The sequence below is a fragment of the Rhinolophus sinicus genome, chromosome 3, assembly GCF_057876585.1.
Source record: "Rhinolophus sinicus isolate RSI-liver-muscle chromosome 3, RSI-T2T, whole genome shotgun sequence".
In the NCBI taxonomy this organism is placed as follows: Eukaryota; Metazoa; Chordata; class Mammalia; order Chiroptera; family Rhinolophidae; genus Rhinolophus; species Rhinolophus sinicus.
The window spans coordinates 50,854,628-50,870,515 of record NC_142503.1 but is presented as its reverse complement, the minus strand read 5'-3'; the positions used below and the strand labels follow the sequence as shown (position 1 = coordinate 50,870,515).

The 15,888-nt window shown below is 39.7% G+C and overlaps 1 protein-coding gene across 1 annotated transcript; it reads right to left on the bottom strand.

Moving 5' to 3' along the window:
* Positions 1-466: 466 nt before the first annotated feature.
* On the bottom strand, positions 467-15,887 carry BHMT2 (betaine--homocysteine S-methyltransferase 2). The gene is made up of 8 exons (XM_019728181.3): positions 15,755-15,887; positions 9,537-9,669; positions 8,534-8,625; positions 7,428-7,619; positions 5,721-5,868; positions 5,307-5,489; positions 4,807-5,035; positions 467-1,477 (listed from the first exon to the last, which is right to left on the bottom strand). The coding sequence occupies exons 1-8, from the start codon at positions 15,785-15,787 to the stop codon at positions 1,396-1,398; spliced, it is 1,092 nt and encodes a 363-aa protein (XP_019583740.3). The 5' UTR covers positions 15,788-15,887; the 3' UTR covers positions 467-1,395.
* Position 15,888: the final 1 nt, after the last annotated feature.

The window sequence follows — 15,888 nt, the reverse complement described above, 5'->3', positions numbered from 1 at the left end:
ATACCTTCAACTCTACAACAGAAAAAAATTGAATAGGCTCTGACGAAAGCAGCAGCTTTGTGCATAATACGGGTACTGCAGGATAGTGAGGACGCGGATTCCAGAGTCAGCCCATGTGGATTCAAGTCCCATTCTACCGTTTACTAATTGTGTGAGCTCAGGCACGTTGCCTCGCCTTGTTACCCCTCAGTCCTCTTATCTAACCTACTGTGTTAAAAACCTCATGTTTGAATCCTGTGAGGATGAAATAAGTCTCTCTAGAGATGTGTATCTATCTGTCTATCTATCTATCTATCTATCTATCTATCTATCTATCTATCTATCTATCTATCATCTACCTACCTACCTACCTACCTACCTACCTACCTATCAAGAAAGAAAAGCAAGAGCCTGGAACATAAGTACTAAATGTTTGTTATTCTTTCAAAGAATGTCCATAAATTTTTATAAATATTCAAACACTATGAAAGGTAAATTATTTTTAATTTTATTAATTATCACAAATTGATACATTGTTTTGAAAAACAGAGAAATCAGCATATAGCAAATAAATATTAATCAAGAAACTATTAGGCCAACATAGATTCCAACTCTGACTTTTAAAAAGGTCTTCTAAACTGTTTCTTTTTATCTATTTTAAACAATCAAGAAGTATTTCATTGAGCATCTGTTATTATGCCCAGCACAATGCTAAATACTATAAGGAAAAATATAAGAAGCATATCACATGGTCCTTGTCCCTAAATAGTTTATAATCTAGCTACGTGTGATTATAAAGATACATTAAAAAATTCTAGGACCTAGCACCTTTAAGTAAAATCAACTCTGAAAGGAATCACTTTGGAAGGTTATACACTTATTTCAATAATCCTGCCATTGCTCAACACATTTTTTGCATCTTTTCCTTTGAGATTGCCTTTGGAGTCATTACACAAATCATTTAAGGAAAGCAGATGCATTGCTTTAGTTTAGCATGCCTCTCCATCTTCCTCAAGCACCTAGCTTAGTCACCTGAATTAATTACTAGGTTCAGTGCTCAGTGACTTCTGATTATTTTAAAATCTCAAATTCACCCTAAAAGACAAGTTTTGCTCTTCTTGAAGACCTTCAGAACAACGCACTGCGGTATTGCTGGACAGTAAGCACCGAGAACAGGGGTATTTCTCATCATCTTCGCATCTCCTGCGCCTTTCCTTTCCGCTCGCTCGGTGCTTACACATAGCAGGAGCACAACATGGGTCATGTGGAATTAATTGAAGGGGCGGCAGCACATGAGCTCTTCAGTGGCTGGAAATATCAGAGGGGACTGGGGATGAAGGCGAGGCAGGGGTCCAGATGGGGCTTGAGGGGGATTTCTTTTTGTTCTATTATTTCCATGTTTTCTTTCACTACTTCTTAGACATCTGGCTTTGACAGCGAAGGACAGAAAGGTCTACCTGAAGCCGGCAGCAGATTTTCCCAATATTCTCTGCTAGCCCTGTGTTGTTAAAAAAAATACATAGTTAATTAAAAGATTCACACCTATAAGTCCTATACACCATATATATATATATATATATATATATATATATATATATATATATACACATATATATATATACACACACATATATATACATATATATAATATATTATAATATATTTATTTAATATATTTAAATATATTATTATATATTTATCTTATTTTATATATATATACATTTTTCCAAATACACATACATTATGTAGCTGATCAGATTAAAGTAGAACTTCAGTTTCAACATATAGGAAACTATGCCCATAACCATCAATGCCAGAGGTCTTTCTCACATATCTATCCTCAGTAACAATCATTGGATTTCACACAACCGTTCAGAAAAAGACATGTGTTTGACTTTTATATGTGTTTGTGAATTACATCTATTCTGAAATTTCTAGCACGGTCCTTCTTGCTCTACTCAATATTTTAATGTAATGACAAGTACATGAAGATGGTTTTTAGTGTAGTGAGACAAAGTATAATTCTTCACAAAATAACTAAAAACAGAATACAAATTATTTTGTCAGTATTTGTTCCTTGTTTTTAGACAAAGAAAGAAGAGCACAAAGGTTTCTGGTCACAGACCTTTGTGTTAAATATATTTATACAGTTTTTTTTTCTCTCCACTTATGAAACAATGAATAAATCAATATTTTGGGATGATAAAAATGTCAGAAATCTATAGTGTATACAGGTTTGTGTGTAATCACAAATGTCTGCAAACATCAGTATGTTTAAGAGTTCAGGGTACAAGGAATGTTTGGCTTTATTACAGAATAATGTTTTATCTTTAGTGGCTAACGCATTTTAAGGATCCCTAGACAATGATAATTAAAATAAGCCATTTCTCACTTACTTCAAGTATTTTAATCATCATCAAAGTATGCTTTCCTCCCTTTTTAATTATATTTCTATTTTGTATGTTTTTTCTAAGTATGATCCCTACAAAAACCATCTTCTCTAATAAATATCCTTATCTCCCAGAAGAAATATTTGGCTAAATGATTTCTTGACTATTTTTATAATGTAAATAGATTTACATTAGGAAAGTTGTTCTAGTTCAAAAATGAAGATTGTTGTAAATTCCAATGAAATGAATAAAGAAATACAAGATGGATTAAATATATACTAGCACTGAATAGAGAAAGCATATAGCAGAGATGGTAGCTGGTTTTTAGAAGATGGAAAAGAAATGGTATTGTATTGATGGAGGGAGGAATGATTCCAAACAGACCAGTAATTCAACGCCCCCCCCCAAAGTGTCCCACAATTAATGTGGATTAATTGTGACAAATAGTATAATTTAGAAATTAGAAGACCTTAGAGAAGGTGAAGGACTGTTATTCTTTTTTCAACAATGAAAAGGGAAGTTAATTAGAAATTTCTAGAAAACCGAATGTTATACAAAGAAATGTCCAAGTATGAAACAAATTAAAATATGGTATGGATTTGGACTATGGATGAAATGTAAGAATGTCAATTTGACCTTGATCTCAGAACATTCTTCTACAAGTGGCTGAAATTTTATAAAATAGGATTATTTCTCTTTTTCCTTAGTTCCATGCTTATCACTTGGTTCTGCAAGTGAATAAAATTTAGAAAGTCATTAGCAGGGTACCGGGATATTAGATTGGAAATTTTATTGGCAGCATCAAGATAGTATAGATAGTAAGTGTCAAAGCAAGGTATGGATACTCTGCTGAAGTTTCAAACTGAAGTTAGATAACTCACTTGACTGTACACTGGAAAATCTGGATCACAGAGACCAGTGAGCCACATACTTTGCTTGTGAGAGAAGAGGGTGCAGTTAAATTGGGGTCAGACCATACTCTCAGTTCGTCTGCATAAAGGAAGAGTGACAGGTCCTCTAGCCAGTCTTGAGCCTAATAAGACAGTGAACCAGCCTGGAGGTATTTAAAATCTGGCCCAAGAGAATCACCAGGAAGGACAATGGGACCCCCCAAATAGGGTATATCTAGCGTGACTTGCTGAAAAGGACAGGATCTGAAGGGGAAGCAGCAGTAAGAGAAAAAGGCAATGCCTGTGGCATGAGGGTTACAGGCACAGGTACTAGTGGGAACCTTTGAAGAGCCATGACTGTTCTCATGAAGATCGGCCAGGCCCAAAGAATGGGGTCTTCCTATTGGGGCCCCAGTCAAGTAATACCCGTTTTCTCCACTTTCCACCTTCTCTCCTCTCACTTTGAATCTGAAGGAGTCAGAAACCATGATTAGCAAGATGGGAAGGAAGGGTTGGAAGCAGAAGACAGAGAAAAGGAAGGATCACGCTGGACTTCCCTAGTTGCGAGCCTATTGGAGTCTTCTGATGGATAAGAGGGGAAATTTTAAGTTGGAAACATGTTCCAAGTTTTGATTTCACATGGAACCAAACACTTAATTGCTAAATTGACACTGCGTTTGCTAAGTGAAGCAATCGTGGGGCTTTCTACTGCCTAAGAGTACCCAAAGGAGTCCTGGGCAATGTCAGTATTTTCAAACAGGGACAGAGGAAAGAACTCACCCATCGAGCAGGTTTAAAGAGACAGAGAGACACAAAAATAAGGTTGTGTTCTCACTTGTTTTTTATGAGTCCTACTTGTTTAATATGACAATTATAATAAAACAATTATAATTGTTTAATATGACTATTATGATAATAGTAAAAATGTTATTTACTAGTAGCTTTATATTTTTATAATAAATCTACAGGCAGTTCTTGGAAGACTTAACTATAATTACAGAGCAGAATACAATCATTAAAACCTTGATGATGTTAAAAGTAATGGTATAACTTGAAGCCAATAGGTAGATGAGGGAGGAAAAGTGGAGGGAAGCGAAGGGAGTCAATTCTTATTTTACAAAGAATGGAATCAACAAATACTGCCTCACTGATGGATTATGACAGGCAGTTAAATATGCAATTTAAAGCTATAAAGATAACCAACAGAAGCAATAAAAAAAAATGTAGTAAGTCAAAATTGGGGAAAGGAGAACAGGGAAAAGGGGAAGATTATGTGCTTTAAATTCCTTAGCTTTCCTACAGGGTAATTACCACTTCAAATTGATAAAACAAGTAACAGAGGGACAAGACTTCAAAACATAAATGGCAAACAAGTTACTTTTGGGAATGGGACTGGTGTAAGGAAGGGAGCAACTTTTACTTTTCATTTTATACAATTCTACACTTTCTGAATTTTTATTATTATATGCATGCATAGTGTTTAAACTAACACATATTAATAGAATGAGATTCGAGGACATTAGTAATGTTAATTTAAAAATTCCTACCTGGCTCTAATCCAGGGCTTGGTGTGCATGTTGAGGCCACTTCCCCAACTACCATGTTTGTCAGAAGCTTGTGGCAAAAATCCCCTTTCTGGAGCCAGCTCCTCTGCAATCGCCCTGATATGGTAGGGCTCAAATCCACAGCACCCGCCAATGTACCTGACCCCCAGGTTGTAGGCCTCTCTCGCGTATTTTTGAATATCCCATCTGGTCGCAACTCTGGGCTCCAGTCCTGTAATACAGTAGTAACGGCATCTCTGTTACCATTTCCATTTTCAGATGATAGATGCTCTGAAAGTCATTTTTTTTTTTTTCAGTTAAAAAAGAAGCTGTAAACTTTAGATGATGCATTCTTCAGATAGCTCATTTTGGGTTAACACTGAATATTTTGTGTCTGATGCAGTCTTGTATTTGTAAGACCATACCTTTGTTGTCCACCACAGCTGTTTCCAGTTTGTCACAATAATAAATCAAAAAGACCTCTCCCAGGCGCCTGAGCTTACCAAAGGGATATTCTGGGAGATCCACAAACCCTCCTTTGCCACAGTCAGGTGTGTGGAAACCCAGGGACTGCACCATGAGATGTGCTTTCAGCCCTGCAGCCTGGAGGCCTTCCGTCATGAGCTTTATGGTCTTCAAGCTGGTGTCAGGCCCAAATCTGCAGTTCACACCAATGATTGAAGCCCCTACGCAAAGAAATAAAGAACTTTTACATTTTATTTTTTACATGTTCATTTTATTGTTTTGAATAGTTGGCAGGTGCCTTAGAGAGTAGACATCCCCCTAGACCCCCTAAGTTTTACAGATAAGGAAACCAATTCCACTTAATTCTTTCATTGCTGAACTGCTCTATTAAGTTAACTTTGCTAAATTTCATAAACAGCTGAGCTGCTTACCACATGATGAGTCTAAATTACCTGCTTGTACCAGCTTAACAGCACATGCTCCAGGTGTTACACCAAGCTTGTCTCCCTCTGGGCCTATGCACATAGTAGCTGCCACAGGTTTACCAGACTCTTTTAAGACTTCCACAGCCCACACAGCTTCTTCAGCATGCTCAAAATACTAAAAGGAATTTTATTTATTTTCTATTTGTCCAAATATAAAGCAGATTGCGAGTGGTAGAACACAAATGTTACAAAACAGTTATAAAAATGACCGAATATATAGTATGTGACAAAAATAAAACTTGCTAAGGAATGCGTCTCTATCAGATTGACTAAAGAATACCTTTCTGAGTGAATATTTTAGTTCCTTTAACAGTACATAGATTTTCATTCAGATGTCATCTAAAAAAAAATCCCACAAAGATTTTTAAAATAATTGAGTATTTAAAATCATAATTTTTCAGGAACAAAAGTTCTACTAATAAATTTTGGAGTCATCGTTTATGAAACTGGAATAATACTGAAAAATAATGAATAGCCTGTCATGCTTTGTATTACTTTAAAGTGCTTTTATATTCACTCTAGTTAGATATTCATGAGTGTTCCCTAAAGCAGGAAGGGAAATATGATTATTTCCCCAGATGAGAACATTAAGGCACAGAGTGGGGAGGGATAGCTACCGAGTTTCTTTGTGGATGGTGGGCAAGACACCCTACAGGTAAATTCATGCCATTTGCAGGGGTACTTCTTAGGAACCACACAAGTGCCACAATCAAAAAGCTGACCTCGAGTGAAGAAATCTCCAGCAGAAATCTCCCTGTTTCTTCCTTTTTTGACTTAGAAACAGATTCTGCAGAAGCAGTATGTGAGAAATGACAGAGAACGTCAAAAGACAGGTTCTTAAAAAACAAACACAGTTCCATGATCTGGAGAACAGATAGAGGGGAATGTGTGCTTGGCTCTGCCAAAGATTCTTCCCAGATGGGTTAGCTGTAGGTGGCCCTGAGCCTTGGGAAGTTTGATGAAGCAAAGTTTTCAATGGGTTTAGTTGGTAGGCTATTGTCCTTGTTGAGGTAAAGACTTGGGTTGAGGAATTGACTCCTGCAATTATAATGGGAAATGGGGAATGAGGGCTTTTTAATTTTTGGAGGCAGAAGGAAGAGAATGTTCTGGGCCTTTATGTGTAATCAGTGACCAATTCTTACTGTCTCTTCAAAATATTATTCATATGTTATTATTTGAGTGAAAACAAAGAGGCAAGAGTGAGGAAGGCATGGATGGAAAAGGGCAAGGGAACTAGCTGCTCAGTACTAAGGATTGTTTGTGGGGCCTGGATGAGCCTGTGCAGCCACCCACCCCTAGGCTTTGGCTTCTGGCCCATACACACAGCTCCTTCTAGCCCTGCCCCTCCCTTGGGAGAGGATATCCTTGAAATCACTGTCCCCTTCCTCTGACCACGTTGTAGGGTCCCCCGAGAGTCAGCTGCTGTGACCACCCTGACTTAGAAAACCAAAGGCTACCGTCAGGCTCTCCTGGGTCTGTCCTTTGGCTTCACAGAGAACCTAGCATACAAGTGAGAGGGTGTTGGCCTTGACTACAGTGCATTTAAATAAACCTTTGACCATCTATGTGGAGAAATGAGGGCATCAGGCAGTCCAATACCCTCATGAAAGTTGAAACTATGCATGTATACTTGTCAAAATAGGTTTAACCTTTCCCCTATAACACCAGGCTTACCTCTGCAATCAAGAAGTCCACATTTTTCCTGGTAAAAACCTCTAGCTGTAGTCGAAAAAGTTTTTTAACTCTAGCTTCATCCTTGTGGCGTTTATATATTGATGTCTGGCAGATCCCCCCTGCTACCAAAGCGTCCCCTTTACCAGCCACTTCTCTGGCAAGCTCACAGGCAGCAGCGTTTACATCTTCCCACTGAGGTTAGGGAACAAGAGTTAAGATGGTGAACTAGGTGTTTTAAAGGTAAAATATAGTCAATAACAAAGGGGGCAATGAGCACGTAAAATGAGTACAAGTCGCTGGCTGACACTGCAATTCAAGAAGACCGGCAGAGTTGGGTACCATCTCCTCTACTACCAGTGAGCTTGTATTTCCATTATTGTGTTTTCACACTAGATTTTAGCATATTTGCTTGCCTCCCACACTGCAGAATTGGCTCTATGTATCTATCATAGAGAATAAACTATACTCAATAAATGTCGGTTGAGTGAATAAATAGGTATTAACATTTATAAGTACTAACCCTTTACATTTATAGAATACCTCATAATACTTCCTCATCCTTCACCGTATCCACCTTTCTCCACAACCCTGTGTGGTGAAGCATAAATTATCTCCATTTTGCAGAGAAAACCAATGCTCCATGCAGTTGAGTATCTTGCACAATGTCACACAGCCAATAGGTGACAAAGTTGGGTATCCAACCCAATTCTTCTCATTCCTAGGCCAGTGCTATGTTCTCTAGGACCACCCTGTCTCCAGATGGACAAGTCAGAAAAGAAGAATGTGAAATGAGAAGGCAAAAGAGCGTCTATAAAGTGTTAATTTTCTATGTAAAAAATAGCACAAGAAAATGGCCATGCCCTCCCAATGGCCTGTTCTTTCCCAGTCCTATCCCCTTCCCTCCCCTAGATAAAGAGACAGAAAAGAGACACTTATTTAGTATATATATGTCTACATAGTAATTAATTAATAGATGTTTATGTGAGTTTGTACTAGAGTAATACATCAGGTCAATTCCATAGTTTCTCATCAAGAGGTTATTTTTATTATAGATGACCCCTGATCCCACCAACTCTGCCCCCCAACCAATTGGCATTACAGTTTACCTTGCTTTCCATATTTTCTTCACTGGCAGAAAAGGTGAAAGTCTGCATGACATCTGATCCTGCTCTCAAGAATTCCATGTGAAGCTGACGAACTACAAAGTAGTTGTTTTTTATTGAAGTTAAAAAAACTGAAAATCACAGAAGCTATCATTTTCAGCAGCAGCAGCAGCTCACCCACTCACATCTCTTTGAATCAGACACAATTTCAAACCGAGTACTTATAAGAAAGTTATAGATTAAGGTCAGTGGACTTCCAGGACAGGACATGGCAGAGCCCATACCAAATGGGGGCTGCTTAGAGTAGCCTCATATCGTCCTGCTGATGGGTCTCAGAGCCTGGGCAAGTCTCATGCAGAGATTAAGGCTTGGTTGGCCAGTTGTCCCTTGGCCTCTTGGTCTAGAGAGGATTTATTCATTTGCCAGTGCTGTGAAGGTGTAGCTGGTCTACTTACAGTCGGCACAGGGGAGCCCTCAAAATAGAATCAGGAAAACTGTGTTTATTTGTTCGCCCTTCCCCCTCCCCCAACAGAACCTGGCTGTCTATTGTCTATGCTCTGTTAAGCTGGTGGTTACCATCAATCACCTTTACCAAACATACTGTTAGGTTATAATATGCAAATTAGCCAGAAGGAGGAATCTGAAGCAATAAGTTTTAATATGCTAAGGAAACTCTTGAATATCCACAAGGTAAATATTCATGAAACAAATATTAAGATGTATATTTCAGCAATACCTATATATGAAGAAGCAAATGTGTGTGTGTGTGGTGGGGGGAGGAGAGGGGGAATGAGAGAGAGAGAGAGAGACAGAGAGAGAGAGAGAGAGAGGCCATTTTCTCCTATTTGCTTCAGCCCATGTGTTGTTACTGTCTCCACATCTTGCATACATTTTAACAAGTGAAACAGTCCTTCGAAAACGCATGCCATTATAGTTTTTATCTTCTCCCAGTCAGATGTAAGCAAAGTGTCACCCAGATAAATACCGTCGGGTTGCTGGCACCAACCTGCATTTGGATGTTCTACTACAGCTTCTGGAGTCCAGAGCCCAGCCTTCACGTAGCCCCTCTTCTCCAGAGTTATAAGAAAGCCACCATCTCCAACCACAACCTGCCCACTATCCAGACGTTCCAAAATGCCCTGAAGAAAAGAAAGAAAAATCACCTACGACCCCTCTTTTCTTTTTTTCTAAAAGCAGTTTCTAATTTTAGGAAAGGCAGTGCTATGTTCTTACAGCTCCAGTTGTGTTAAAATCGTCAGTGTCTAATAGTATTTCAGAAAGACTGACATACTATATTTCTTGGACAATCCAGTTACTTTTTTTGTACAGAGTGCTGGGACTATTTTTTTTTCGTAACATTTAGTCTGAGTCAGAATATAGTGAAAATGGTGATTCCACGATAGATATTTTAGTTTTTCAACATGTGTGTGGCAGACATTGCTAGTTGCCTAACTCATTGGCATTTTCTCTCTTCTTCTTGGCTAATGTATTTTGTTTGGGGGAGGCTACATCCCCAACTTAGAAAAAAATTCTCAGATTCCCTTGCTGTTGGGAGGTGGCCATTTGACATGGTGCTGGCCAATGAGCCATAGGTGGAAGTCTGCTGAGGATTTCTGCAAAAGTTTTACTTTCCTGATATAGATGCCCACTCCCTTCCATCTTGACAGTTTTTTCCTTTCTGAGTGGAATGTCAACATAAGCCCTGGAAGTATAGCAGTCACCTTGCGGCCATGCCATTGAAAGCCACATGCTAAGGCAAGTGGAGCAGAATGATCACAGCAGCCTGTGTTTTAATCACATTTCTGCGTAGCCGCAGTGGCCATGCACTGCTAGACCTCTTGTTAGGTGAGAAAAATAAGCCTTTTTGAGTGTGTAAACCGCCCAACATGGTCCTAATGGACACAATATTTCATAACTATGCCCTACATTTGCCAGCATGCTCATGCACAGTTAACATTCGGTACTCTCAGCAGCTCTGTGAGTTAGGTCATTTTACAAAAGAGGAAACTGAGGTTCAGGGTGGCTAAGTGACTTGTTCAAGATCACAGAGCTAAGTAAGTAACAAAGCAGACTTCAGATCTTCTAAATTCCTAATCTAGTCTGTTTTTATTTTACCACCTTTCTATTCAGCCTGCCTATAACTTGAATAAAAGGTCGTATCCAGAGAAGTTATCCAGGATTATGGTTTCCATTGTCTAAAACCTGCCTTCCCCAGACACCTGCATGGCTCACCTTCTCACCTCCTTCAGGCCTTTGGTCAAGTATCATCTTTTTAGAGAGGCCTTCCCTGACCACCCTGTGACAACTGCAAACAACCCCATGGTAACCCTACCCCTCTTGAATAGACTGCATTAGATGAAGATACAACCTTTTTAGTGAAAGTGCAAGGCCAGTTCATTTCAGCCCTGCCTGAACACAGAGCATAAAGCTGGGAGAAAAGCCTCCTGTTGTCCCATCTAATCAGTCATATCTGCAGTCCAGAAAAGTAAATTAGAAGGGGTTACACTGGAGGCTAAGTCCAGGCTACCATATCCATACCTTCTCCATTTTCCTGTGGAGGGACGTGGAACGGAGCCCCGCTGTGTTAGCTGTGTTAACTATAAACACTGTTTAGACAGAGAGATCTCCTGACACTGGTTATTTTTCCATATTTCATATCTAACGATGAATTTTAGTTGAATGTGGAAGAAATGTTAATATTTACCATGATTCTCACCCCTCTCTCTACTCCCTCCATAAAATGCAATTCACTCATTTTGGTTTGTACTTTTGAAACATTAAAAAGGACGTAAGCTTTAAACTTTCATTGAGGCCTTCCCACATGCCAGGTGCAGTTCTAGGCAAGAGGGACAAACACTGGAATAAGACAAGGTCCCTGTCCTCAAGAAGCTCTAAGTCCGGCCACCTTGAGGAAGGCCGATGGGTCAACAAATCATCACAACGCAATGTACTAAATGAATGCTGCAGTAGGATATAGAAGAGAGAATTAGAGGTATAGTCCCTTGTATAAAATCTCATCTTGAAAATCTAAGACACTTCAGTTAACCATGTTAAAAATCAAATTTAATAGTTTACATCAAACAATTCTAGAGGGAGAAAATCATTGGTATACTATTTAGGTGTTATAAGTTAGTATTTCGCCTCCCACATCCAATCTGTCATCGTGTTATACTAAGTGTATCTATTTAACACTTCTCATATATGTACCCCCATACTCACTACCCCTGGATTATTGAAATGGTCTTCAATTCACTCCAACCCACTCTAGTCTATCTCCCATTGCTGCCAGAGCAAAGCCTTGCCTGACCTATTCTTATCTCTCATGACCTCCTCCTTTGTGTTCTACATGAGTCCACTCTCCATTCCTGCACTCATCACCTGTACTGCAGTATCTACTTATTTACCTGTCTCCTCTGTTTAGCTGTAAGATGTTTGAGGCTCAGGTGACGTATCTTGTCTCTTTCCCTACCACCTCACTATAGCACCTACCAAAGGGTAGGCCCTTAATAAACTATGAAGAGTTAGCAGACAGACAAGACTGTTTTAATAATGTCATATGTCTCACATCTGCTACAAGGATGGTCCTAAGGAGAAAAAAAAATGAACTCTTTAACAGAAAATTAGCTAGGGTTTTAAGAAAATTATAGTTCGACTGTGTCTTCATGATACCAGATAAAGCTAGGACGTTTTCATCTATTAACATTTTAATTTTTGCCAGTTCTGTAAACAGCCATTAGCAAAATTATTAAGATTTGAATTCAGAGCATCTTTTAGCCCCTCCTTCACGGCTATGCTTACCACCTCGATTAATTACTATACCAGTATGATCTAAAGACAGCTCTAGAAGGACAGAGGACTGAGTAAAACAAAGAGCACTGTAAACTAATTTGCAGTACATTGATATTTTCATTCCATCCTCCCTTTCAGTTTGGCAGTGAATCTGCCTGGGACCTGACAATAAACTCTGAGAGACAGTTATGCCCCCTTGTTGCAGATTATCAGTATCTAGACCGCTGGGTTTCAGATCTGGCTTCTGGACCCCTCTATTCATACAGAGAGGAGTCCACAAACTTCACCCTGTGGCAGCAGGCAGACAGAGATCCGGTCTGTCTAAAATATCTCCCCATCTGCCCGAAATTGCCACCAGGACTGCTCTTTTGGATTAAAGAAGCAATTGGAGGTGTTGTGTGTGGCAATGAAATGAACTCTTAGACACTTATATAATTTATGAAATGATCCCCTGATTAGTCTAGTACCCACTTGACACTATACATAACTTTTACAATATTATTGACCATATTCCCATGCTGTACTTTACATCCCTGTGACTATTTCGTAATTACCAATTTGTACTTCCTAATCCCTTCCTCTTTTTCATCCAGTGCCTCAACCCCCCACCCATCTGGCAATTATCAGTTTGTTCTCTGTGTCTATAAGTCTCTTTCTGTTTTGTTTATTTGTTTATTTAGTTCTTTAGATTCCACATAAAAGTGAGAACATGTTATATTTCTCTTTCTCTTTTTGCCTTATTTCACTTAGCATAATACCCTGAAGGTCCATCCATGTTATCGCAAATGGTAAGATTTCATTCTTTTTTATGGCCAAGTAATATTCCATTGTATATACCAGGGGTGCAAAAAAAATGTATGCAAGTGGACACTTTGGTCAACGTTGCTCAAGCAGTAGTTCGCCATAATCAGAAGTGTCTGGATGTTCATGGTAACCACTTTGAGCTCCTCTTGTAATTGCACAAATCAAACATGACTTGTATTCATCTTTTGTTATCGGTACTTATTGAGTATTATAATTTTAATACAGTTTTCCTTTCTTAAAATGTGTATACATTTTTTTGGCACCCTCTGTATGTACCACTTCTTCATCCAATCATCTATTGATGGGTACTTGGGTTACTCCCATATCTTGGCTGTTGTAAATAATGCTGCGATGAACATAGGGGTATATATATGTTTTCAAATTACTGTTTTGGATTTCTTCAGATAAATACCCAGAAGTGGGATTGCTGGATCATACGGTAGTTCTATTTTCATTTTGAGGGAACTCCATACTGTTTTCCATAGAGGCTGCACCAATCTGCAATCCCACCAACAGTGCATGAGAGTTCCATTTTCTCCACATCCTTGCCAGCACTTGTTGTTTGTTGATTTATTGAGGATAGGCATTCTGACAGGTGTGGGGTAATATCTCATTATGGTTTTAATTTGCATTTCTCTGGTGATTAGTGATGTTGAGCATTAGTGATGTGGTCAATTAATCTATGACAAAGGAGGCAAGAATATACAATGGAGTAAAGACAGTCTATTCAATAAATGGTGTTGGGAAAACTGGACAGATACATGCAAAAAAAATTAAATTAGACCACCTTATTATACCATATATAAGAATAAACTCAAAATGGCTGAATGACTTAAATGTAAGGCCTGAAATCATAAAACTCCTAGAAGAAAACATAGAAAGTAAACTCCCTGACATTGTTCTTAGTAATTTTTTTTTCTTTTGGTATATTTCCTCGGGCAAGGGAAACAAAAGAAAAAAATAAACACATGGGACTATATCAAACTAAAAAGTTTTTGCACAGCAAAGGAAACCATCAACAAAATGAAAAGACAACCTACCTAATGGGAGAAGATATTTGCCAATGATACATCCAGTAAGGGTTTAATATCCAAAATTTATAAAGAACTCATATAACCCAACACCAAAGAAACAACACAATTTAAAAATTGGTAAAGGACCTAAATAAACTGTTAAAATACACCTGTTAGCTGAGAAGAGAGGTGAGATCAGCCCCTTCCCACTAACACTGTACCTCCCAGGAACACGTTCACATGGATCAATGTATCATAAGCTTATGTTGAACGAGTAGCGGCCAGGAAGAAATTGAACAGAGACAGCATATTTTTAAAATCTTTTTTTTAAGTGAACTGTAAAAATGAACATAATATTAGAGAAAGTTTAGAGATAGAAATCAGCCCAATGTTCTTTGCTTCTTAATCTTTTTATTATGCTCATTTTCTTCAATGCCGGTAATTTACTTTTATAAACAGAAAAACATATACAAAATATGTTTCTGTGAAGTTTTTAAAACCCAAATTCATCATCTTATGTAGCTGCTACCATCATTGTGTCCTTTCTTACAGTGTGCATATAAATATTTTTATATATGTAGTTGCGATCAGTCTGGGATATATCTCCTTTTATAAGGTAACATTGCCAAAGCACTTTTCCTGTTTCCACACTTAGCTTTTTAATGGGCTACCTAACAGCTTATTAAGTGGACGAACTTTAATTTACTTAGGGAGCCCACCGTAACAGGGCATTTTGGTTGTTCCTAACCTTTTAGGATAAGTCTGTGGTGCACGTTTCCATCTCTATAACGCCCTACCCTTCCCCACTGTCTCTTCTGAATTTTGGGGTACAAGTGGGTTGTTTTGAGGGGTCCTGGTCATGTCCCACATCCAAGTTCATGCCCTTCCTAATTTTGTTTGGTCACTGCTCTTGCCACAGTGCACACACCCAGTGTAGAAATGGGGACAATGCGAACAGCGGGTGACCAGATCACAAAAGGGGCCAAGAGAAGGAGCTGGGATACTGGGACTGCCGGTGGGATGAGGTGGAGGCATCCCCACGCACCTCACCCTCCATCCCCGGGGGGCTGGGAGTGTCCCCTGGGGACTGGTTTCAGGCCTGCCTGCAGCTGGGACAGCCATACTACATCCCTTTCCAAAACCTGATGGAAAGGAGCGCTGGGGCAGGAGAGCTAGAATGCTGTGAGTGTGAACCTGTTGAGGGAGAAAATGTGAGTGTGGCTTTTCAGTTCAAGGCTAGACTTCAAATCCCAGCTCCACCCTGAGCCAGTAGGCCTCCACTTCCTCACCTGTAAAATGGGGACAATTGTGAACACGAGGGGATAACTTACATAAAGCACTATGCGCAGTGCCTGCCCAGAGTCAGGCTCCATAAATGGACGCACCAAAGGACTGTTATCTTACCCTCACACCCAGGCAGTACTGTCATCAACCTCCCGCCTCTCCCCCACGCCACGGCCCGCCTCGCCATCGGGTAAACCGAGGCTCACAGCTGCACAGGTGCCTTGCCAAGGCCGCAGAGCTGGCGAAAGGCTAAGGTGGGATTTGAACTCCTGGAGCTGGGGGCCCCGCGGCCCGTAGAGCTGACTGAGAACCTCGCGGGCTGCGGGAAACTCACCTTCTTGGTTCCCGGGCCACTGACGGGTGCCATGGTACCGCAGCTGTGAGGGCACCGGGTCGCCAGGAGCGCGCGTGTCCAGGAGCCCTCCCCTCGCTGGGGGAGGATCCCCCGCCGCCCCGTCGGCCCGCAGC

Coding starts and splice junctions, on each gene's coding strand:
- BHMT2 (XM_019728181.3), bottom strand. CDS start 15,787: ATGGCACCCGTCAGTGGCCCGGGAACCAAGAAG. Junction 8,626..9,536: donor AGTAGAACATCCAAATGCAG/GTTGGTGCCAGC, acceptor ACTACTTTGTAG/TTCGTCAGCTTCACATGGAA. Junction 5,036..5,306: donor TCTCCCAGAATATCCCTTTG/GTAAGCTCAGGC, acceptor ACTGTATTACAG/GACTGGAGCCCAGAGTTGCG.